The following is a 27,245-nucleotide window of genomic DNA, read 5'->3' on the forward strand; positions in this document are numbered from 1 at the left end:
AGAAACCATTTATTCCTGCAGCTACCCAGTTGATGGAGAAATCCTTAAACCCATACTCCATCGACCAAGTTTTTTGGGAGCAACAGACTATGGGCAAAGGGTGAGAAAGTGCAGTAGGTGCCACCAAAGGTAACACTCAAATCTGGGCTTCTTCTGACTCTTATCAAACAATGATAAACTTGTTTGGTCCCCCCAATGCAGGTGCTATTTAGCTAATCAATATATTGACCTCACAATACTTTCATCTACTGCTTTCTGCTTATACATTATAAAATGCAAAGCATTTCTGGCATGTCACCCCAAAAGAGTAGTAATCCTTGTAACAATACATTGTTTGATAAAACTTAAAAAATAAAACATTAAACAGTAACTCTACTTGTCATTTGATTAGCTACAAAACTACGTACATATGTCAAGCACATCCCTTTGCTGCTCAGGATTTCTGCATTTCAAATTTGCAGCAGAAAAAAAAAAAAAAAAAAAAAAAAAGGTCTAGACACTGACACCCACAGACCTATTTAGAAATCTGACAAAGTTAACCATTAGAATAACTTATAGGATATAATGTCCGTGGTCGCTGACCATGAACTCCTTCCATCCAGTCGACGCCCTTCTCTCAAGAGATGACTGCACATACGGCCGTCCTGCTCCACAGTGAAACCCAGGGTGCGCTCACGAGCTCAGTCCAGACTTGAGAAGCCAGAGCGCAAGCATGTTGGCGATTGAGCTAATTGGTCCAGAGAACCCTGGGCTATAAGAAGGTCCCAGCCCCATCCTCACATGCCTGAGCTTTGTTGTTGTATTCCTAGTCGGTCTTGCAAATGGTCCCCTAGTGTTTCCTGCTCCCAGTGTTCCCTGTTCCTGTTCCCTGTATCCTAATCTAGTGCCGTGCTGTATACCACGCCTGTCCTGCTTCTTCACGCCTGTCTACCTGCTGCCTAGTTCCTGCCAAGCCTGCCTTGCTACTGTCCGAGCTGCCACAGCTACCCTATAGAAACTAGAGACTCTGACCTGCACCCTGTTGGCCAGCTGCCATATCGCCAAGGCGGTACGGCCCAGTGGGTCCACGAACCCTACGTGACACAGGACCTGTACAACCTTATTTGATGGGTTATTCACTGGTGTCAGATTACCTTTAAAAATTCTACAAATAAAGTGATAGTGTCTCTTTAATAAAACATACCAGTATAATCTGTAGACCTTACAATCCATGTTTGCACCAGACATTTAAAAACATGCTAAAGCAGGGATTAATGTTCCATTTCACGTTTCCCATAAAGAGGAGTGAAGACAAACTTCATCTAATAAGATGAAAGTCTTATGCGGACACCAGAATAGTAAAGAACATATAAAAAGCTTTTTTCAAGCCAGAGCCATCACCATATAGACTTTGGACTGTGCATAATACACGTAGGTTATACTAAAGTAAACACTGCACGGTACAACTATCCGGGACGACTTTCAAGAAAATATTTCGCATCATTTCAGGTCAACCCACAAAGCTCATAAGATTTTCCATTAACGGTGTTAACTGTACTACAGGTTTGGTAAAGCGAGAGGTTCATCACCTAAAAAGCGTATTCTATTTTTTTTCTCTTTGGTGACCCAAACCCCTATAGTGCAGGCGATGTGCCCAACTTCTCACTATACCACATATCTGGTCCTCTCCAGAAATGTATATTTTCTCTATTTTCTATTCTATGTTTATATACAAAACATGGCCTCTACCACATTCATGTTAATATGGGCTTTGACCAGCTCTTTACCGACTTGCACGCTAAGGCTGATTCATAAGTGACACGTGATGACAATTGCTATTATATCCGTAAAGATTATCAAAACAGCCTTTGCTTTTGCCTAATAATCCTGACACAACTTTATAAAAGCAAAGAAATAAGGCACAGCCCAGTGTCTTAAAGGGAACTTGTCTCATATTAATTATAAGTATAGCGGCAATAAACCGCACATACTCCATGTAATTGTACATATGTGCTTTCGTATATATTACTTCTTTCTTTTTGGGATTTGATTCATATTTGCACACTAATGCCATCTCAAAATGAGCTTCATGTAAGATAGTCAAAGTGGGATTTAAAAAAAAAAAAAAGTTTAGCTCAGATTTTTCAGTTTTTTTTTGTCCGTGTGGCAACATTGTATCAGGCTATTTATTTTCGATAGGTATGAATCATGTAGAGAGGTTGATGTAGCACATGACATCATCAGAAAATAATTCTTTAGAGATTTAATCCAAGTTGATAAATAGATATCCTGAACAGCAGGTTCTACAGAAGAGGGAAGGAGGGGGGAGGGTTAATTCCTCTGTCAGACTGGAATTTTTTTAATCTACTTTTTGCACTCTATTCTGAAAGAAAAAAAAATGGCATCACAAGGCTGAATGACACCTGTTCACAGAAGAATGCAGAGGTAATTTATGCAGCTGGAAAAATGTCAAAAACGCAGAACCCATTAATTAGTCGGAAAATTAGTTGTTTTGTTAGTCGAGACCCAAAAAGAACAATGCAGGATGTTAGTACCGCATACCTATACACCACGATATGAAATTTAGCTCACTCACCATACGGAGTGAACTTTCGTACAGAACCACTCAAGGGATGAAACAACCTCCGATGTGATTTAAAACCATGGAATAATTTCTGCTGACTACCGTCAGTATCAGTAATGCCTGTAGAAAGGGAGATGCTACTTTTATAATAGTACCACAAATATCTGGGCCCTTGTAAAATGAATGCATTTCTCATACAGGTGTGGGTACCGAACCACACTGTAGATGCAAATGGCACGCCCATTCTCAGGAGTCTGCCACACAGCTGAATAAAGGTGTCCTTTGATAAAGTGGTCTGCATCTAGTAAAAGTAGCATCACTACATTTGTGACCTTCCAAAGAGGTCATACAAGAGGTTCTCTCTCTTGGCTAGACAGTTTAAAAAAAAATGGGAACTGGTGAATGCCCGGAGCAATGGTGGGTTTTCTACCCCAAATACATACAGGAAAATGAAAAACAAATGTAATTGATGTAAATTCCACAAATCTCAAAATGAGTAGCGATGTGCCAGGAGCCCACTTACACTCAACGCGTTTCGCCACCGGGCTTCGTCAGGGGGAAAAGGATGAAGGCTCTTTGACAGGATAAAGATGTGTATATATAGGTCTACAAACCTTAGTTTAATTGGATTTACCTGAGGCATGGTTGGTACGATCGTGAAAACCGGAAGTGAACTAGTTTGGGGCAGACACTCCGCATATCCAATAAGAAATTTTGTAAAAGACTCAGCGAGAACAGAGATAGGTGTAAAAACCACAGGGATTGGATGAGGTAAGTGTCAATCAAATCTGGCGACCCGAAGTAGGTCAACACGAAACCGGAATTGAGCTAATTTGAGGAGGTAACTTATGTAAAAGACTCAGTGAGAATGGGGGTAGGTGTAAAAACCACAGTGATTGGATGAGGTAAGTGTCAATCAAATCTAGCGACCAGATGTGGGTCAACACGAAACCGGAAGTGAGCTAATTTGGGCCGGTAACTCCCCATATCCAATAGGAGACTTCATAAAAGACTCAGTGAGAGCAGAAATCAATGTAAAAACCACCGGGATTGAGTGTCAATCAAACGACTGGAAGAAGGTCAGTATAGCAAATGATGAATCCGAAATGGAGATTAAACGGAAATACATCATATGGGAAAAAACTAATCAATTGGTCAAGCAGTGTTTCCATCAATAAAAAGGGGCAGTAACAAAGTCACCAAGAGTGGGGAGGAGAGGGAAACCTCCTGTAATGACGGGGTAGGGAGACAGACAGGTGAGCCCTAATCTACCCGCCACTCAGTCCCTGCCTACTTGCAACGGCCCGTCCTAGGTCGATGGTCCCAACTCTCACTAAGTGCACGACAGACAGACAGACACAGACAGACAGACAAGGGTACAAAGAAGCTAAGGGAAAAGGGGCAGATGCCCACGGCAACACCGTGAGCTACAAGAGTAGTGAACGAGCCGAGTCAAACCGGGAGTGTACGAGGTACCAAACGCAGAGCAAGAGAGTAGTCAGTAAAGCCGGGGTCAATATGAAGCAGAGGACAAATAGTACAAGCAGCAGCAGAGCCAGGAAACAAGCAGAATCACAGGCAAAGGAGAAGCAGGAAACAAAGGTATAAATAGACAGAGGGCGGGAGCTAGCTCCGTCTGGCCAGGCTGTGATAGGCTCTCCCACACCTCAGCCTCCCAGCCTGAGTGGTGGAAGAAGGAGTCACTCTATCAGACTTAGGAGCAGGTGCAGACTGAGTAACCACGGGCGTCGACACAGAAGCGGTGTCTGGCAGATCCTTTACACCTCCATACCGAACGGGGCATGCGCAGAAATTCAGCTGTGCAGGCACCGTCCAGGAGGGAGGTCCAGGAAGTGGGCAGGAGGGAGAGAAAGGGAAGGAGGGAATGGAAAAGCCGAGGAGCTAGTGACAAATAAAACAAAAAACTTCCGGTTCTGTGTTGACCTACTTCCGGTTGCCAGATTTGATTGACACTTACCTCATCCAATCCCTGTGGTTTTTACACCTACCTCTGTTCTCACCGAGTCTTTTACAAAATTTCTTATTGGATATGAGGAGTGTCTGCCCCAAACTAGTTCACTTCCGGTTTTCACGATCGTACCAACCATGCCTCAGGTAAATCCAATTAAACTTTGCAGACATATATATATATATATATATACATACACACACATACATACACACACACACACACACACACACACACACAAACATATATACATACACACCTTATCCTGTCAAAGAGCCTTCATCCTTTTTCCCCTGACAAAACCCGGTGGCGAAACGCGTTGGGTGTAAGTGGGCTCCTGGCACATCGCTACTCTTTACCCCATTGTATAGCTGCACGGTCTGTCAACTTCTCTTTTATTCTTTTTTTGGCTACCTTGCCAGTTCTGTCTATCGATTCTGATGGTCTATTTCACAGTTGTTTATTTTTGTTATGTGACTCACCATGGCTGTTTATTTACAATGTACTTCTGTATGGTATAGATGTTATGGCCAGAAGCCCACTCAGTACTTTCTTTACTGTGTGGACTTATATTTTAATCTATTTTTGATGCTATTAACTGTATTTTTATCATGTCTCAATAAATACCTATTTTATTTTGAAAATGTTTGGGTCATTTAACACTGATTTTATGCATATGTGTTTAAACTATGACTTTGGAGTTTGACCAAATTATTCTATTGAGGCACTTTTTTGGTGTTAAAATAAATGTTTAAGCTTGTAGCACTATGGAAATGTGAATATGAACTGAACAGTTGCTGAAGTATTAAAGTAGACATACCAAGGGGGCGTGGCTGATTTCCGGCATAAACGGATGCATTGTAAGACCTCCATCCAAGATCCAGCGCCTCCACCTATAATCCTGCTGAACACTCACCGCAAACATTCCTTGAACCAGGTCATATCGCAGGAAAAGCCGTGGCGGCCATAAGATGACGAGCAAAACACTCCATTTGGCCGCAGCGGACCGTCTTAAAGAATTTGTGCGGTCTGCAAACTAACATGGTGCTGCTCCGCCGGCATTACCGCCAGAGCAAGATGATGCTACAGAGGCTAAGGAGACGGAGCTCACACTGAAGCAAGCTACTGCTCAGCTTCGAACGGCTATCCGTGAGTCTATTACCTACTTTTCCTCCAAAAATCGCTGAAGTTAAGGTAGACCTTAGCCGATTACTCCAAGACCTCCATAAGCTACGGAATCTGGTAAGAAACACTGAAACCCACGGTCGCGGGAAAAATAGCGGCCTTGAAAAAGGCTGCATATTTGTGGACACAACAGTCTGATGACCTAGAAAACCCGCTACGCCGGAACAATATGCGTATACTTGGTCTATCGGAAAGTACTGAGGAGACGGACCCTACTATTCTAGCTTGATATTGGCCCCACTAAGACTAGCAATGGTACTCTTTACTTGCGGTTAAACCATTATTTTATTTTGTATACCTTGTAGTAGTGCAGCTACTGGACAGTGCAGAAACTGACAGGTTTTAAGCAACCAGGGAGCATGTACAGCAGAGAGGGGTTTTCTCTGCTCTTGCTTGGGTGTAAAGCCTGGAATAGGGCCTGGTTTGCTGGAGTGTGAAGGAGAAGGGCGGGCTTCCACTCCATACAGACAGTCCATGTCTTGGGCTGTCTGATGAGCCTAGGTAGGCTTCATCTGAGATGGCTCTTTAATTGAGGTGTGTGATGTTCACACAGGGCTCTCAGTCCGGGGAAGACAGGCATGCTAGCCTGTGAGAGTCACCAACGTGTAAGGTAAAGCTGCCTATGTTTTGAGGTGCTGGGCACAAGGCTCAGTGTCTCGTAGTGAGGGACACTGAATGTGTTAGAGGCTGGACGGCCTAGGGTTTATTTTGTATGTTTTTTTGTTGTAACACTGCTTGCTGTGGTGAAGACAATAATGCTAGCTGTGGCTGGTTTAAACTTTTATTCAATGAGTTGGAGTGAACTTTATAAGTGTGCCAACCATCTCCCCAAGTTACTGAAAACATATCAGGCATCTCTAGCAGCTAAGGCCCTCGCAGACACCTTTTACGAAGCAATAGTAGTGGTTATCCTTAAGCCATATAAGGATCCATTAGATTGCAACTCATATAGACCAATAGCGTTAAGGACCTTTGACACCGGCCGATAAGTGGCCGATGCAGCTAGCGCCTCGTTGATCGGCACTCGTTTGCTCCTGTCACAGAGCTATGGATGGGGACGAGCAGTCATTACTCTGATCGCTCATCCCCATACATTATCATCATGTCGGCAGATGTGCTACCGACAACGATAATATTATTTCACTTTTTTAAAACGATACGACCAGCAGATGATTGAGCGTTTGCTTGTTCATTTGCGGATCGTTCCCGTTTACACAGGGCAATTATCTGCAACAAGCGTTATACGAACGCTCGTCTGCCCGATAATCGTCCTGTGAGAAACCCCCTTTACTAAACCTTAACCGTAAAATATTGACAAAAGTGTGGCCAACAGGCTCAATGGAATTATGATATCACTTATACATCCATCAGAGTTCTCACCCAAACCGGACTCCACAACTAGACTGTAGACTGCCAACTCCCCAGTGTCATAGATGCTCACATAGTCTAGCAGACTTCCACATATAATATTAGACTGTCCTGCGATACTGGATTTTTGGGCCGAGATCACAACCCTTCTATCACAAATACTAGAAATCCCTGTGGCATTGGTTCCAGAGATCTATTTGTTTCGGTTGATAGAGGAGCTCTGCCCTCACCACATTTGTATATGTCTTAGGGAAATGCTGTTTATGGCCAGGAAAATAATAACCCTTAGGTGGATGGATGGGATTCAACTAGTAAATTCAAGAATTCTTTATGAACGCAGAGTCTATATTAACCAATACGCCTTTTCACGGCGGTCACTAAGGGGCTTTAGGCTAGGCCGCCGCCTTTTCATGGCAGACTAGTCTAAATCCTCCACCGGGGTCCCGTGCAGGCTGGACCAGGTGCTCGGCTGTCTAATGACAGCCGGGCTCCTGCTCCAACGGTAGCGATCGAAGTTTACTTCAATCGCGGCCGTTTAACCCCTTAAATGCTGTGGTCAATAGCTGTATTTAAGCAGTTTACAGAGGGAGAGAGCTCCCTCGGTCACCCATCGGCAACCCGCAAATGCAATCGCGGGCCTCCGATGGGGTGTCATGGCAGCCGGGGGCATAAAAAAGGCCCCCAGGCCTGCCCTGGCTATATGCCTATTAGCGCAATACCTATAGACATATATGTAGATACCATGTAAATATTATAATAACATAATAGCACACCATTGGTACCATACAAAAGATTTGTATTACATATAATCAAATAGTAAAAAACCTATATGCCTATTAGGCCTGTCCTGGCTATATGCCTAGAGGAACGGACTAATAGATTGCCTGGTCAGTTTTACAAGCAATACCAAGTATACCAAAGCATTATAGCAGCATTTAAAAGATTGCATAGTGAAGTCCCCTAGTGGGACTAAAAAAATAAGTAATAAATGTTAAATGGAAATTATTAATAAAAAATGTTTACATTTCCAACTGTATGTTACTATTCTTTGTGTTCTTTGCACTTCTTGTATACTCCATAAGCTGGCCTGTGGGCCGATGTCAGTGCTGTTTATGTCTGCACCATTGTTTTTATGTATTGAAAAACGGAAATAAAAGAATTAAAAAAAAAAATTACAAATGTTTACATTAAAAAGTGGTTTTATTTTGTAGAAGTGTAAAAAATAAATAAATGTACACATATATGCAATCGCTGCGACTCTAATGACCCAAAGAATAAAGTTAACATGCAATTTAAAACGCAAGGTTAACACCATAAAAAAAAACAAAAAAAAACCTATGGCGGAATTGATATTTTTTTAATTACTCCCCAGAAAAGTAACAATAAAAGTTAATCAATAAGTCCCATGCACCCCCAAAAAGTATGAATGAAAACGAAGTCTCGTCCTATAAAAAAAACAAGCCCATAAATGACTAAATTGATGGAAAAATAAAAAAAGCTATGGCTCTTGGAATGCGACGATGAAAAAACAAATCATTTCAGTTCAAAAGTGTTTTGATTGTGCAAAAGTAAATCAACCATAAAAAAACTATACATATGCGGTATAGTCGTAATCGTAACAACCCGTAGAATAAAAGGTAACATGTTGTTATTTACGCCACACTGTAAACGGTGCAAATTTAAAACGCATTGAACTATGGCGGAATTGCTCTGTTTTTTCTATTCCCACCTAAAAAAAAGTTAATACAAAAATTTTAAGTACCCCAAAATGGGGCCATTAAAAAATACAACTAATCCCACAAATAAAAAGTCTTCATACAGCTATGTCGACGGAAAAAAAAATAATAAAAAGTTATTTAAATGTGACAATGACCAAGCAATTTTTTTTCCGTTTTTCCATCAAGGCCTAAAATAGGCCGGTGACTAAGGGGTTAATAGGTGATACTCAGAAAAATTCCAATCGGGTATGGGACCATTGGTGCCGATCTGCCGTCACATTCTATACTAATGCAGACTTCACCTCTGCTATTGGAGTGGTCAGGGTATAATATTTACCGAGCTACTGGTTTGTAGACTTTCAAAGTTTGTGAGATATGGACAGAGCTCCTCCTAATTCGTCTGATTACTGTAAGATTGAATATAATGTCTTTCTACTGTCGATTGTCCTGACATTCTGCTGTTAACTTTGAATATTGAAGAGATCAAACACCGTATGTTACCTATGTTCAGGTTAAAGTTTATTGTATAGCATTGTTAATTCTGTAACACACGCTTCTAAATCCTAGATGGGCATGTCCGCTATGCGGAGGCCTAATGTGATATCGAGCTTTTGTGTTTATGTAACTCCTTCAATAAAACGAATTTAAAAAAACCAAACACAAAGTAGACCTACCAGAGAAAAACCAAGACGACCCGACCCTCAAAAGGAGTTGTCAGGCTGCAGAAAATTAATGTTATTTTTTTATATATAATTAAAAGTTACACAATTTCCCAATATACTTTCTGTATTAATCCCTCACGGTTATCAAGATCTCGGCTTGTTGTTATTTAGTAGGAACATTCAATGTTTACCTCCATGGATACAATTCTGTCCATGGTCATTACAAGTACATTATGTGTATTACAGCTGTGTCTTCTAACAAACCTTGCACCTGTGTGACCATCACATGACCATGGACAGAATAGTATCCATGGAAGCAAACAATGAATGTTCCTACTAAAACCAATTTCCCTCAGTAGTGCAGCCTCAGACTTTGGGCCTGTAACTTCAATTAATATATCAACACAGAAAATATTGAACAAGTTTTCATATTTTTAAATGTACACTAAAAGGTCTTTTTACTTTTGCTATTTTAGGTCTCCTATAAACAGTAAATATAAGAAAAAAAAAACTATAAGGGAAATACATACGTGATTGGCTGTCTATGCTGCTGACGCTGTCTGCATGTTGGAGGTTGTGCTTGTGGAGTTGTTTGTACAGGCTGAATTTGGCAAACTTTCGGGATTTTCCCAGGCCTCGTATCTTCGAGCTGTCCACCATTTCTTCACCCTTTTTGTCCTGAACTTGAAAGCTAGCCTTCTTGTTGAACTTGTCTTCACCATTCAAAGCCTGCACGGACCCTGACAAAACCTAACAATGAAGGCAGTTTATTAATGATACAGAAAAGCTCATTCAGTAACCAATGCAGTTAACAGCCACAAGTTGAAGCCTATTCAATGCCATTATTATGGTCATCCAGTTATGAGCGGTCACAGCAATTACTTTTTTTTTTTTAAATCAGACAAGTTTTTATTGAGAATACAACATGTATTATACATTTTTTGCATTTCTGGCAAAGTACAGAGAAATCCACCAACAGAAGAAAAAACAAAGTAACCGTATAACATCTTGTTCTTGATACCAAATTCCTGCAATTACATTACACCCTGTATTCTCATCATCTTTAATTGCATCTTCACATACATCCCCATCCCTACCAACCGAACTCCCCCCCCCCCCTTACAGTACCTCCTCTGTCTCCTGAGTCGCCAGTCCCCTCCACCCTTTCCATCCGTTCTGTATTCCAACCAGTGATCCCGTCATATCTTGTTCAAATAGATGCGTCAGCCCACCTTCAAATCTCATCTAATGTGTCACATTACTATAATTGTTAACCCATTTACTCCATTGCTTATCATACTTATGAATTGACCCTCTTTTCAGATATATTCGGTGTTCCAGTGATACCGTGTGGTTAACATATCCAACTAACTCAGCCACCTCCGGGGGATCCGCCTGCAGCCAATATTTTGCAATTAATTTCCTAGCGTGATACAGAACCTTTTTAATAGCCAGTAATTCCACTCCATCTCCTCCTTCCTCCCCCATACATCCCAATATAAAGATCTTAGGTTCCAGTGGAAAATCTCTACCATATACCCTAGATACCATTCCTTTAACTGCTTTCCAATATACATCTAGCATCGGACAGCTCCAAAACATATGTTTTATGTCCGCCCCATCAAACATACACCTGGGACACTCCTTTGTTGTTCTAATTCGCATTTGCCACAGCACCTTAGGTGTCCTATATACCCTATGCAATAGAAAGAGTTGTGACCTCCTGTGCGCTACACTAATAGAGACTATTTTGGGCGATATGAGTATTTCTTCCCATTCTTCATCCGCTATAGCCCCTACATCCTCTTCCCATTTACGTCTAGTCTCCACCAGTGGGTCTCCTAGGAATTTGGCGAGTAACATACTGTATAGCACCGAGATAATCCCTTTAGTGTCTTGTGCCCCCAGCACCCTTTCTATCCCTCCCATAGTGGAGCAGCTCAAGTCCACCAGCCTCTCTTGTGCCTGCGTCGCATGCCTTAGCTGAAGATATTGGTAGAACCGTCGATGTGAGAGTCCAAACTCTTCCTGAAGTTGTGCAAAAAGCTTGAGATTCCCTCCCTCATATACCTGGTGTACATATCGGATTCCTGCTTGTTCCCAATCCTGAAATCCTTCCAAAATATAAAATTCCCATAGATACGGATTATCCCATAAAGGCATATAATTGGAACATCCTGTAACCCCCAATATCTTTTTACTTTCCCACCAAACTTTATGCAGCAATAACAGAGTCGGTTTCCCTCTCGCCTCCCTCCGTAATTTATGCGATTCCATGGCCTCTAATAAATCCGTTCTCTTTCCCAAATAGTACACCAGTTTCCCACTAGAGTTCCACTCCTCCCTATTCTTCCATCCTTTGAAGTGCTGTATTTGGGCTGCTAGATAATATATCCACGCATTTGGAATAGCTAACCCCCCCTGTTCTGCTGGTAATTGTAGCTTTTCCATTTTAATCCTGGGGATCCCCCTTTTCCACACCAAGTCCCTAAACAAATTATGTATTCTCCTGAACCAGTATTTAGGTAACCACACTGGGGCATTGTGCATAATATAGAGTACCTGGGGCATCAGAATCATTTTGATGAGATTTGCTCGTCCCAGTGCTGACAATGGTAACCCAAGCCATACTTTAGTCCTATCTGTTAATTTATTCACTAATGGTATCACGTTCAACTCCACAAATTCCTGCACCCTTGCTGATACCGTAATTCCCAGATATTTAAACTTCCGTACACACGGTACTTCAATTCCTCCAACTATCAATGGTGTAACTACTGGCTGGAGTGGTAGCAACACCGACTTGCTCCAATTAATTTTTAACCCTGAAAATCTGCCGAACCTCTCCAATATCGTCATTATCACTGGCAATGAATGATCTATCTCCCCCAGGAACAGCAGTATATCGTCCGCGTATAGTGCTATTCGCTCTTCCAGCTCTCCACAACGAAACCCTTCTATCCCCGGATGTTGTCTTATCACATTTGCTAGGGGTTCAATTGCCAGTGCAAACAGCAACGGAGAAAGTGGGCATCCCTGCCGCGTCCCCCTCTCTAACCTAAAAGAGTCTGACATCCTTCCGTTTGCCCTAACCCGAGCCACCGGTTCCTTATACAATAATTGTACCCACTTTATAAAATTCCGTCCAAAACCTATCCGCTCCAATACAGCCCACAAGTACCCCCATTCCACACTATCAAATGCCTTAGTGGCGTCCAACGACAGCACTGCTCTACCCCGCTCATCCGGATCATCTGTCTGTAAATTTAAGAAAAGCCTACGTAAGTTAACTGCTGTAGAACGAGCTGGCATAAATCCCGACTGATCCATCCCTACGATTTTAGTCACTACTCGCGACAACCTATTAGCTAGTACTTTAGCCAAAATTTTCATGTCTGCTGTCAACAGAGATATCGGTCTGTAAGAGTCAGGTTGCGTCCGATCTTTCCCATCTTTAGGAATTACCACTATAGCAGCTTCATACATTGTCTGCGGTAAACGCCCTCTGGCAAAACTATCCTGGAACACCTCCAGCAACTCTGGCAGAACCGTCTCTCCATATGTTTTATACAATTCAGTGGGTATACCATCTATCCCTGGAGCCTTTTCATTTGCCATAGAGCTCACCGCCTCTTGTATTTCCTCTAAAGTAATTACCTCCTCCAACCCCTCCCTCTCTTCCTCCCCCAAAGTAACCCATGTCATTTCTGCCAGATATTCTGACAGAAGATCCTCCGAATAGTCCACCTTAGTGCGATATAGTTCCTTATAAAATGATGTCAACACACCTAATATATCCCCTGTTTCTCCAACCAGATTCCCATTTGCTGTCTGTAGCTGATGGATGAACGCACTCTCCCGCGCCGGCCGTGCAATATTTGCTAACAATCTGCCTGTCATTTCACCCTCTTCGTAATATTTTTGTTGCAAAAACAATCTTTTATTAGCTGCCTGCTCCATCTGATGTTCCCTGAGCAATTTTTGAGCAGCCTTCCATTGGGCTAAGGTTTCCGCCGTGTTATTGGTAACGTGGCTCACCTCTGTTATTGTCACCCGGTCTGTCAGATGTTGTCCCACTTGCCTTGTCTTAGTTTTTATGTGTGTGATCTCCCTTATATACACCCCCCTTATATTCGCCTTCATAGCATCCCATAAAATATCTGTAGGAACCGTACCCTTATTAAATTCGAAATATTCTCTCAGTCTCATAGTTATGGTCTCCTCTCCCACCAAGCGTATCCAAAATGGGTTGAGCCTCCAATGCATTCTCAGCCCCCCCCGTCTGTAAACTTGTTCGAAGTTTTAACAACATTGGAGAGTGATCAGACAGTGATCGCGGCAAATATTCCACCCCCTCCACACATTCCTTCCCCATTCCATTATTAAACATTAGATCTATTCGGGACAGTGATCCATATGTAGATGATACACACGAGTATTGCGTAGTAGAAGGCCACTTTACCCGCCAAATATCCGTTAGCCCGACTTCCGTCATGTATTTACCAAACCTCGTTAGACAAATATCTCTCCCCCCCCCCGTTTGGAAATTTATCCCACCCCTTATCCATTATGTTGTTAAAATCTCCCATCAATATGGTCGGTATCATAGGCCATCCCGCCAGTTTCTCCAACACCTCTCTTATTGGGACCACAGAGTACGGGGGAGGTACATACAGCACCACAATTATACATTCCCAATTAAACAATTTACAATGCACCCCGACATATCTACCTTCCCTATCCTTAAAGGAGTCTAAACAGCTAAACGGCACATCTCTATGAACTAGGAGGCTAACCCCCCTTGAGTATGTAGAATGGAAGGAATGGAAGCTGTGTTGTATCCACACCCTGTGCACCTGGTGCACCGTATCAGCAGTAAGATGTGTTTCCTGTAAGCCCATCACTCCAGCAGACTGCCCTTTCATATAATCAAATATAGCTCGCCTTTTAGTTATCTCCCCCATACCTCTCACATTCCAGGACAACAAATTTACCCTACCCCCAATCTGAACATTTCTTGCTTTTGACAGTGGTTATTCCTGTTACCTCCAGTGACCATCAGAGCGTACTGTGTTTCAACCTCCCTTTCCCTCCAAAACCTCTCCCCTCCCCCCACCCTATCCTCCCCAACTTTCCATAAACATACCCTCCTAAGAGGGCCCGGGCTAGCGAAGAAACCTTCACCGCTATGACCCCACAGCTTCCCACTCGCTTTGTAGAGACACATTCTGTTTCCCTACAGTTTTACCCTTCAGAACCAAGAACCTCCCGCTACCTCCTCCTCAATAAACAATTAGTATTTTAATAACTCCAACATCCCATTCTGCCCTTGAACTGACAGCACTTTCTTCTCCTGCAACTATCAATGACCTATGGACCGTAGCCCAACCTTATAGCAACATATAAATGCATATCAACAAGGCTTTATGCCCTCATGTAACTCATCTTCCTCCTTGCAAAGCAGAGTCCCTTCTTTAATCCTCCGCCTGTTGATCACGCCGCCGCCTCCTCTCGATCCTGCCGTAAGCGATCTTCATGATTGTCCAGCCATCTGAGTGCATCTTTTGGATTTTCAAAGAATTGCACGGATCCCAATGCCGCCACCCGAAGCTTTGCAGGATACAGCATAGAATACTGAACCCGATGGTTCCTCAGCCGCCTTTTTATGTCCAGAAATTGCATTCTCCGCTTCTGGACTTCTGCAGAAAAATCCGGATAAAATGACACCTTCACACCGTTCACCCGAATATCTTGCCTCTCCCGGGCCTGTCGAAGAATTATATCTCTATCTTTATAATGAAGCAGCTTTACCAAAACAGGTCGCGGTGGCCGTCCAGGTGGACCAGGACGCGTGGGTACCCTATGCGCTCTTTCCACTGCAAATAATGGGGTCAGCAACTCTTTTCCAAAAACCTCCAAAAGCCATTTTTCAAAAAAGGAATCCGGATTGGACCCTTCCACTTTTTCAGGAATTCCCACCATCCTCACATTGTTTCGTCTTAAACGATTCTCCAAATCATCAGCTTTAGATAAGAGATACTTTACATCCTCCGCCACCGCATTTACATCTCGTCTCATGGGCAGCATGCCATCTTCTAAGTTGCTGACTCGGCCCTCCACCGCTGTTGTGCGCTCTGACACCTTCTGTAAATCATGGCGGATAATAGACAGATCCTCCTTGATTCCCCCCACCTGACAAGTAAGCTTAGCCAGCGTAGAATTACTCAGGCTTACCGCCGAAAAAACATCTGCCAGTGTGGGGCCCTGCTTGTCCAAGTTCTGCGTACCTCCATCCATTCCTCCTCCTGAATCACTTGGAGCGTCTCCTCCATTTTCCTCCTCCTCCTCTGACTCCATCTGTGCTCGCAGCGGCTCATATCTCGAGCCTGTACGGCCAGCCTGTTCCTTTCCTCTATCCAACCTTCCTCCATCTGCCTCAGGTTTCATAGGGGTCTTCCTGGCAAAGCGCTCCAGCCTGGATGCCGCCGCTCCTCTCACATCCCTGCTCTCTGCATACGAGCACATGTCGACGCCATCTTGCAGCTCCAGCTCACCGTCCTCTGCCGCCTTAGACTTCCTGGACCGGGTCATAACAGCCTCCTTCGGATCCAAAATCGTGCCTGCAGGATCACCGCCTTTTCCCCTATCACCTCAGGTATGTCCTCGTTAGTATAGTGGAGTCTCAGGATAATTTCCAGGATATCGGCAGCGGGAGCTCCGGTTCCTGCGTCCTCTCACATATGCCGCTAAGCCACGCCCCCACAGCAATTACTTTAGTAATACCCTCATAATCATATCAGAATCATGGTATCTCGTGCCACCATTTACTACCTAATGACCATACTCCGCTTCCAAAAACCGGAATACAATGGAAGAGAAAAGCAAAATAGACAGACGCAAGTGACTGGACTGCAGAAGGTAATGCTTCATGATCGCCAAATGCAAAGGGAGAAAAGGAGTATTTACTTGTATCATAAAGGCTCATGTACTTTCATAGTTTATATGAGAACATAGTAAACTATACCGGCATATTGACTTGGAGGTATACCGGCAAGCTAATGTTAGATTGTATAGACCATATTGGCAAAGTAATGTTATGTCATACGGTGCTGAACAGCAGTACATTCACAATATTTTACTACAAACTGTATTATGTTACAAGGAGTTGAGTGAGCTTATTTGGGGAGGAAAACAACTGGTTCCAATGAAAAGGGAATAAAAAGTGAACTTGATAGAAGGGTTTACTCTACCATGTTTATGCCAGTTGTGGACTGCGCTGATACGATTCTCTTGACACTTCCAACATCTGTTAGCCTGTGCTCATCATCATCCCATCGTCCGTAAGCAAGATCAATTCCTCCAACAAAAGCCACGGACTGATCAATAACTACTATTTTTTCATGGTGAGCCCACAAGTACACAGATGACGACATATGATCTGGATGTCTCATGACCTAAACAATTGAAAACATTTTTTTTTTTAGATGATCATAACAGTAAAATCCATTTTAATTGCGGGTATACACAGTACACCAGGACCTAAGTAATGACCAGGGTGGTATAAAAATTACAGCTGCCCCGTGTTACCTTTTGTAGCAGTAAAAAGAGTTGTCACTTCTCTTCTCCAACACATTTATGCATTTTGAATTGTTTAACTAAAGAAACAGTTGTAGGAAATTTCCCTGTAACTTTACTATGGAAAACCACGATTGCAGTACTGCGGTTTTCAATGCCACAATTCTAGTGAGTCTTTAAGCTCACCCTTATCTAAAGGGGTATTCCCATCTCAAAGATCATACTTAAATGTGCTCCTTATGTAAAGTTATGAATATCTGCCAATATATTTATTTTTATTTTTCGTTCCGTTCTTGAGATATTGTTTCTGTTGTATCCCAGGTCCCTTTTGTGAGTTTATACTCAGTTTCCTAGGGGTACGTCCACTTCCGAGATTCTGATGCAGTCGCCGCACTTGCGCAGATGCTACTGAAGTGTTTATGAGGAGTATGGCCGGGTTCTAGGGAGTGCGCATTTGAAGAGTACGCTCAGAAGCTCCTGACCCGGCCACCTCTCTGCTGCGCTATAGAAGTGAATAGGACAGCTCTCAGACATGCGCAGTAGTCCGAGAGCTGTCCTATTCAGAAGTTTAGCTATTCATCTAATGCATGTCCTTACCAGGGCTTTTACAATGCTCGATCTCTGAAGCACTGTTATCGCTATATACAAATATAGAGATAACAGTGGGAACTTTGCAAAATAAGTAAGCAAGCTCATGGCGACAGCCCTGATAACGGACTCTGCTACAGTCATCTGAAACAGCTGCTGACCGGGTAGTCCACTCCACCAATGTTTATTACTGACATTATTACAATGAAACAGGAGATGGTAACGAGAGGGGAATGGGAAACCTCGTTTACTATTCCGGTTAGAACATTAGTGGCACAGAATTGTATCCCCGATACTGCATGTAGTAAAATTCATAGCAGCAGTGTCGGGAGCGCGCACACACACCTACAAGCAGTGCTGTGATCATATCACAGCGCCACTTGCTGGATTTGTTCAGAAAGGGGATTAGTACCGCCCACTAAAATCAGAAAAGCCAGAGAACGAGAAGCAGGACCATGACATGAAAAACTGGAAAAGGGGAGGTAAGTAAACATTATGAAGGGTTATAACATGTTTATTTTTAATAGAAAATTAGTTTTGGGGGAAGATCATTTAAAAAAAAATTGAAGATAGGAATAACCCTTTGGGTATGTGCACAGACAAAATAAAAACCGTCTCAAAATACGGAGCTGTTTTCAAGGGAAAACAGCTCCTGATTTTCAGACATTTTAAGCCACGCGCGTTTTTCACTGCATTTTTTACAGCCGTTTTTGGAAATGTTTTTCTATAGAGTCTATGAAAAACAGCTCCAAAAACGGCTGAAGAATATACATGCACTTCTCTTTCATGGTCGTTTTTTTACGCGGCCGCTTTTTGCTGGACATAAAGGGCTTTTTTATTATTTCAAATTGAAGCGGATTTATTAATGTTGTTGGTATTAGTTAGGGAAAAAATAGTCCAAAAAAATGTCATGTTCTGTTTTAAGGTAGTTTTTCTACACCAAAATGTATCCTCTAATACTCTTGTGCATAGCGATGCCAAATATGTGTACATTGTATAATGTATGACATCGCAATATAGCCGAGAACAAATATTTTAGTCTTAAATATATCTCCATGCATTATAGTGATTATACCACAATTGACAGTTATCACCAATCCACAGGGTATGTGATAATTGTCTGATCTGCCCACTGCTGGGACCCCCACCAATAATGAGAACGAGGGTCCTAAACCCCCCGTTGCTCCTCACTGCTCGACCAAAGTAAGGAGGACTTTGAACGGAGAGGCGGTCATGCTCTATTGAGGAGGAACGGAGAGTTCGATAAACCAGTTTTCGTGAACGGTGGGGGGTCCACCAGTGGGGACCCAGCGATCAGACAGTTGTCACCTCTTATGTGAATAGATAATGGTCGGTACAACCCTATTAACTTTAGACGCACCTGTACATGGATGATAATCATCCAGCTACAAAAACAGAAGTCAATGGGGTAAAACAGACATAAATTGGTGGCAGCGGATAATTATTGTAATATGCATTTGTATCACACAGGAGGTCTAAAACTGGAGCGTGTGTGTGTGTGTGGCAGGGGGGGGGGGGTTCATAGGAGGTGTGTACTTTTTTTGTTTTTTTTTGTCATTTTTTTTGAACATTTTTATGGGGACACAGGTTAGCAAAGAACACATAACATGATCTGTGTGTTAGTACTGTCACCACATACAGATCACAGTGGTCTAAAGGATAATAGTCCAGTAGATCACTGTTAACAGTGACTTGTACACCCAGACTTGAAGCATATTGCGTCTTGTCTGCATTTCTTGAGTCAACTCTGCAAAGGGTTCCTTAGCAACCACCCGAATGCAGAAGCGGTGAAATTTGTAGGAGTCTGATAGGTGAGTGTGACCTCTGGGCCCCCACCTATTGGGAGAATGGACAAAACACGGAATGGAGAAGGGCAAGCATGCGCAGCCACCTCTATTTCTGTAACTCCCAAAGACTCGAATAGAAAGATCTGCGCACATGCACGGACACCTTTACATTCATTCTCTGCCTGGATGAAGTTACTTTTCCTAAAAGAATGGGGATCAAGGGACCTCCTTTCACCGAATATATGGCGGTCCGAGAGGTGTGATCGCTACCTTATCAGACAATTATGGCATACCCTGAGGATATTCCATACCGGTCTGAAAAGGGAAAAACCCCAGAGCTCTTTTCACTCTTTCACATGTATGTTCATCTAGAAGTAGTAGAAACAGTATTTAATACGTTTTGGTTTGCCAATATGATTAATATTGTATAATCTACTAATTTACTGTTTTTTCAAGGAACTTGAAATCGGTCATCCCGTTGAGCAGTAACCTGGGAATATAACCATAATGTTGCCAACGCTCTAGAATCCACAGTGGATAAGCTGCTCCACACTGATATATCTAATAGCGTCTTATTCACTCAGGCGAGAAAATAAATACCTATTCGGCACAATACTGGATCATTGTACAGAAATCACTTCACCAGTGGTTTATAGATAGAAGAATGTGTCTTCACATTAAGTGTTTGGGCTGTAGATCTAATCCTGAAACACAAGGGCCCAACCAAGCTCAAATCCATACTACAATCGGACACAGGAAAGTGTGAAGTTACACATCATAAAGCACAGAAGACTAATGAGAATGTCAAAATGGTAAGATATCTTGACCCTACTCATCTGCAAAGTTGGTCACCTCTGTGAAATACAAATTCGCATGACTCCATATATAGGCCATACCTTAATATTAGGATGTACACGCATTAGGGTCCTTTTGCTGTACTCGCTGTTTATCCCCAATGCCAGTTCTACTTCCTTATACAACATGATAAAGATCTTGACTCCTTGTAGCTGTAAGTGCAAAAGCAGAAAATCAACAACAGTTTTGTGTCAGAATGGTGAAAATGACCAATTAGGACTATGGTTATTCTAGCAGTAATTTAACTCCCTCTGCACCAGATACAAAAGTTTTCCAGGCACTTTTGTATCGATACCTAAACAAACTCATGACTGTATAAGAAAGGTCTGTCAGAAATCGTTAGTATAACCAAAATTCAAGGGAATGCACAGGGGCAAATAACTAAACTTAAGGGCTATGTCCACCTTCGCAAAAATTTCATTTTTATTGCTCCAATGTATCAACGATAAAAATTGCAACAGTCATCCATTGAAAATTATAGTTTTGATTCTACAGTTCCTGGTCAAACTATTGTAGTCTGACCCTGCAGTCATACTCTTCCATCTGTCCCCTACTATCTTCTACGTACATTTGGTAGGTTAGCAAGAAAAAGAGGACAGAAGGAAGAGAGAGTATGACTGACTGATCAGACTACACAGAGTTTGTGGTCAGTTATCATAGAGATACATTTGTCCTCATAGGAGCAGTAGAGACAAAATAGGAATTATTTTTAATAAGGACCTACTGCAAAGTCTCATTTTTCAATTTAGATACATTGGAACAATACAGAAAATTTGTGGCGAAGGTTGACAGTCATTAAGAATTCAGTTACTCCGATTTCTGGAGGTGGTCATGCTTTAAAGAGGCTCTGTCACCAGCTTATCAAATCCCTATCTCCTATTGCATGTGATCGGCGCTTCAATGTAGATAACCGTAAAGTTTTGTTTTTTTTAAACGATCATTTTTGGCTAAGTTATGAGCAATTTTAGATTTATGCAAATGAGCCTTTCTAATGGACATCTGGGCGTGTATTGTGTTTTTATCAAAACAGTGTTTACTTCTTTCACTGCACAATCACACTGTGCTGTGGATCGTGCTGGGCTGGAACAATGAGAAGTGTATGATGCTGATTGGTCACTGATTGGTCAGCGTCAGACACTCCTCTGTACAACGCCCAGTTGGTAAAAAGTAAAAACACGCCCAGTTGTCCATTGAGAAACTCATTAGCATAAATCTAAACTAGCTCATAACTTGCTAAAAAATGATCGTTTTTCAAAATAAAAACCACTGCTGTTATCTACATTCCAGCGCCAATCAGATTATGTAGGAGATAGGGCACTTATATTCTGGTGACAGAGCCTCTTTAAAGGTAAGTCGATGTAGCTACTTACCTGCAAACGCTGATGCTGCTGCAGAATCAACTGTAGCCTCTGGTGCCGACACGATGCAGGACCTGTGAGTGACGTCACAGATCTGCACTGCCAGAAGCTGGGCGTTCTGAAGAGAAGTGGATGATACTTCTATACACAACGCCCAGCTAGTAAAAGTAGTAAACACGCCCCGATGTACGCACATAATACACGCCCAGTTGTACTTTTACTTTTCAACACGCCCAGTTGTACTTTTGCAAGCCTCATTTGCATAAATACGAAAATGGTCATAACTTGGCCAAAAATGCTCGTTTTTTAAAAATAAAAACGTTACTGTAATCTACATTGCAGCGCCCATCTGCTGCAATAGCAGATAGGGGGTGCAAAATCTGGTGACAGAGCCTCTTTAAGAGCAATATGGAGTTACTCACGGCTTTTCTCTTTAGGATACAATCCAGTCTCCATCGGTTTCCCTCCACAACTGGACGCTTTAGGAATATTTCTGGGCTTAGCCTTGAAAGACAGCAGGGAAAGAGTTTTAGAATATTAAGTCTATAAATCATGTAGGGCAGAGAAATTAGTTTTTAAACCACATTATAAAATGTTAATATTCCCTTATTTCCACACAATTGAACCACATGAAACATTTGTATTGCTATAATCATAAAATAAATAAATGATCCCAGTGATCCATAATGGAGAACAAAAATATGATGTCGAAGCTGGCAGGAGTAAATCCCAGCAGAGTAAAGTATGATGGGATTTCACAGATTTACCACTGGCTGTAAATACGCCAATGTGAACGTGCCCTAAATGGAAATCTTACCGACATAAATATAACCTGACTATGACCAGTTAGAGATGCCACCAAGTAATCCCAATCCATTGTTGATATGGCACACTCGTCACAAGATTGCAGCAATCATGTTATCAAAGTGCATTCCCATCTGTGAGCCAAGATTGGTCTACGTAAGAGGAGGAATAAAGTGGTGGTGAGGAAAAGCGGGTAGCAGTGCCACTATGGGATTACAGTGCAGCATGCACCGTATTCACACACGTCGATTGAGGAATACGGTGCAGCTACTCTCATATGTCAGGTTTTTCCTATATAGGTTGCATCTTGCGATTACACGGAATACACTTTGGGGACCACTGTTCAAAACAAAGTAGTGCATTAATATATCTAACCTTGAATAGGATGTGTTTTTTTAATCTAATTTGGTTAAAATGCTGTGCTTATTAATTTCTTAATATATCTTTACAGTGGTCGAAGTTTTATTTTTCTGATCCACAGCTCCAAATCCCCTGCATAGACACAGTTTGCAGTAAGCTCCCATGCTCTTAAAGGGAAGGTGTCATGAATTTTTTATAATATTGCTTTTAGTATGATATTAAAATAAATTTTACTTATTTGTGTTATACTTATTTTTTTTTCTTACTTTTACTTCTCTATGGAGGATGGCATTTTTTCTTCATCTCTGTATGTGTCGATTAACGACACATACAAAGACGGAATACGGCACATACATCCCCATAGAGAATGCGAACGGGAGCCGTTCCATTCACTGCAGCGTACGCCGTCTGTGTGGGAACGGCGCTCCCACACAGACCAAAATGAAGCACGTTAGAGCGAAATCCGGCGCCATTTTCATGTGGACCGGAAGCTGCTGCCGGACAGTCAGATGACTACTTACGGCCGCGGCTTCCGGCGATAAGTTCAAGGAAGCGAAGACGCAAGGAATAGGAGCGGAAGCGGCGGCAGGAACAGGTAAGTTATGTTTGTGAATTATGTTCGTGTTATACTGTCTGATTAGCACTGTATCTAATCCTCCTATACTGTGCATTCGCTCAGAAAATGGCGGCACACAGTAGAGGAGGTTTGAAGATTCAACCCCCTCCTTCTCCTGGCACTAGCCACAATAAGGGAGGGGGGGGGGGAATTGTGTGAGAACACTAGAGCGAGTGTGTCTACCCCAAATTTGCAGCATAAAGCAATGAGGTTGCTTTACCACATTGACCATGCTGCAATTTTGGGAACTGCTCTCTCTAGTGACCAGCACATGGAAATGTTATAAATTAGAATCTAATTTAGAATATTTCCTGACTTGTGAAAAAATTAAAACAATGTGTAATCACTTAAATAATAATTGTTTAAAAAATATATATATCATTTCTAGCGATACATTTCCTTTAATAGCACCTGAATGTAACCCAGCATGTTATCATTTATAGAGGTGGTCTCCGAATCGACAATTATCCTGTGGATAGGTGATAATTGTCCAATCACTAGGGGCCCCACCGCTAGGCCACAGAGATTGCAAGAATGGGGAACCCGAACCGCACCTGGCTACTCACTGCACCCCCCACAGTGAGGAGAAGCTTGCATTCATTCAATGTCTATGGTGGAACATGACGGAAACTGCCAAGCGCTATATTGAGCTATTTCCGTCATTCCCATAAACTTTGAATGGAGTGGCAGCGTGCATGCTGGAACACCACTCCATTCAATATCCTCCTCACTGCGGTCGTGCAGCGGTGGAGCCCCCAGCGATCAGACAATTATCACCTATACTGTGGATAGGTGATAATTGTCTATCCTGGTAATACACCTTTAAATCTATGTCTATGCAGGAGATTTGTAGCTCCGCATCAGAAAAACAAAACTCCAACTGTTGTAAAGATATATTAAGAAATTAATGAGTACAGAATCTTGGACCTAAAAACTACATGGCTTTAAAAAGGTGGAAGTGTACATTAGGCATTTCATATGTATATGCCATGAGGATAATCTGATCGGCGCTGTAATCTAGATAACAGTGGTTTTTATTTTGAAAGACGATAATTTTTGAGCAAGTTATGAACAATTTTAGATTTATGCTAATTAGTTTCTTCATAGACAACTGGGCGTGTTTTTACTTTTGACCAACTGGGTTGTACAGAGGAGTGTATGACGCTCACCAATCGGTGACCAATCAGCCTCATACAATTCTCATTGCTCCATCCCATTGTTACAGTGTGATTGTGCAGTGAAAGAAGCTGGGCTGGAACAATGAAGTGTATGACGCTGATTGGTCAGCGTCATACACTCCTCTGTACAACGCCCAGTTGGTCAAAAGTAAAAACATGCCCAGTTAGCATAAATCTAAAATTGCTCCTAACTTGCTCAAAAATGATCGTTTTTCAAAATAAAAACCACTGTTATCTACATTAGGCCTCATTCACACGGCAGGGTTTCCTGGCCGGGTGCCGGCCGTTCATAAATCGGCCGGCACCCGGCTGCATTAGGAATAATAGACCCCTAATGGGGCTATTCACACGACCGATTTTTTGACGGCCGGGAAATCCGGCCGTCAAAAAATAGGACATGCTCTATCTTCGCCCGGGTACCCGGCCGCCCGGCTCCCATAGAAGTCTATGGGGCCGGGTATTACACGGCCATCACCGGAATGTGTTCCGAGTGATGGCCAGGTTTCCCGGCGCTTGCGCTCTATCTCCTCCTCCTCACAGCGCAGAGTGCATGTGAGGAGGAGGAGTTGATGCCATTCTGACGAATGGCATCGCTGCACACTGTGTGGCAGGCCCGGGGTGTACAGCAGGTGGAGGGAGCGCTGCGCTGGCTCCCGTCCCCTGATTGTTTTCCTGGCCCGGCGACACCTTCGATGGCGCCGCTAGTAGCAGCAGCTGCTGCTGCTGCGGCTGCTACTACTGCAGCGACGCCACTATAGCAGAGCGGGGAGGTATCTCCCCGCTCTGCTATGTGCTAGCCGCACTTTAGCTCCTTGAAGGAGCGGAATCCCCGTGTTTTCGGGGATTCCGCTCCTGGACAGAGCGCTTGATGTCTCTGTCCATATCTGGGCAGTGACATCAGGGGAAACTCCTGAAGCGGAATCCCCCGAACACATGGGGATTCCCCTTCAGGAGTTGCCGCTGATGTCACTGTCCGGATCTGCCCGGCCCGGCACGGATGCAAAACTTTATGCAAACCGGCCGGGCAGAATGGCCGATTTTACCGGCCGGCACTCGGGCGCGACCCGTTCGTGTGAATCCCGCCTTACAGCGCCGATAAGATTATGTAGAAGATAGGGCACTTATAATCTGGTGACAGAGCCTCTTTACTATTCTTCCTTTCCATCCCATATATTTTCCATGCTATAGGACAGGACTCCAACAACATCAACTGCACAGAAGCATTAGTAATAGAACAATCTTTGACTATCACTCTGCAATCCACCATACAGTAAATGGTTAGTACAAGTGTGGTATTATAACTACTTCTACATACATACACACTACAGCAATTACTAATGTATGGGCACTATGGATGGGATCTAATAGGGATCTAGTATGTGGGTACTGCATAGAAGTATTATTCTGACACTGTATGGCACTACTATGTGGGCACTGTACTAGGCTATTATTTGCAGTACTTTGCAACACTGTATAGCAGTACCGAGCACATAGTGTAGAGAGGCACTGTATGGTGGCATTATTTAGACTGTGTCACGATGTAGTGGGCAACGGGTGGCAGTAGTTCGGAATGGTATTGCATAGGCACTAACACTCTAGGTATTTTATGCACAGAGGCACCAAAGATGTAGATCAAGTACTGTGTAACAGAAAATACAAATATTTTAGACATGACCTTAGCCGTTTCACTGTATGTAAAAAATATACTTGCCCTTGCATCTGACCAAAGAGAGAAATCGAAAAAAAGTTTATGTGGTGTGAGTCATTGGAAACCTTGGAAAAGACAACGTTCATACTGTACAAATGCCAAGGTTGCCATCGTCCCTTCACAGTGTTGGGAAAGTGTTGGTAAGAATTTGCAGCTTCACAAGGATATGCTATCCAAACACTAGAACATTCCTTTTCCTGAGAAACCAACAAGTTCCAAGACGTTGGAAAGCCTTAAACACAGCGAGACAAAACAACACACACACACACACACACACGTTGTGTTCTCACTTTGTGGAATTATTACAATATGTTTTAAAGAGCTGCTTTATTCTATTCAACAAATGAATGGGGCACTGTTTAAGAACATTCTAGGTAAAAATTCCTGTTCGGGTCTAAATGATGTGAATCAAGTACTAGAAGATAAACTCTCTTGGGCTCCTATTTGGCTGCATAATAGAATTTTATAGGAAAATTGGATAGAGGCAAAATTTATTTAGAGAGAGTTTATTTAATGTTGCTTCAGGTGGTATTCACATTTACTTTGTTTCAAAACTACTACAAATCAAGCCAACTATATCCATATGACCACAGATAACCCTTGCTATGCCAACATACAATGTAAACTAGGGTGAAGCATGAGATACGTTAATACAGTACCAACTCACTATTCAGATTAATGGAAGAGAATTTCAGTCGCAGGAAGGTCTCTGCCATTTGCAAATATTCCCATAGGGTCCACTTAAAGGGGATCTATAGTTTTTATTGTATATGAAAACTGAGCACATGCTGGCTTCAGACATTGTAATATGACCACTTATCTTGTGGTCTGTCAGGGGGGGGGGGGATAAATGCGAGGCATCCTGTCCATACAGCAGATAGACAGTGGATTTTAGAGTTAGAACATTTGTGCTGCGAATTTGACTTTTAG

General features: G+C 42.6%; 1 protein-coding gene across 1 annotated transcript in view; it reads right to left on the reverse strand.

Annotated features, from left to right (window-relative positions):
* The window catches only part of PLD1 (phospholipase D1), a 157,820-nt gene that overhangs the window by 48,543 nt on the left and 82,032 nt on the right, over positions 1–27,245 (reverse strand). Inside the window, exons 12-15 of the mRNA XM_075861616.1 lie at positions 22,072–22,153; positions 20,333–20,443; positions 16,716–16,919; positions 9,996–10,215 (exon numbers count right to left, since the gene is read on the reverse strand). Of these exons, the coding sequence (XP_075717731.1) occupies positions 9,996–10,215; positions 16,716–16,919; positions 20,333–20,443; positions 22,072–22,153 (617 nt within the window). The remainder of the gene's footprint in view (positions 1–9,995; positions 10,216–16,715; positions 16,920–20,332; positions 20,444–22,071; positions 22,154–27,245) is intronic.

The sequence above is a fragment of the Rhinoderma darwinii genome, chromosome 4 (assembly GCF_050947455.1).
Source record: "Rhinoderma darwinii isolate aRhiDar2 chromosome 4, aRhiDar2.hap1, whole genome shotgun sequence".
NCBI lineage: Eukaryota > Metazoa > Chordata > Amphibia > Anura > Rhinodermatidae > Rhinoderma > Rhinoderma darwinii.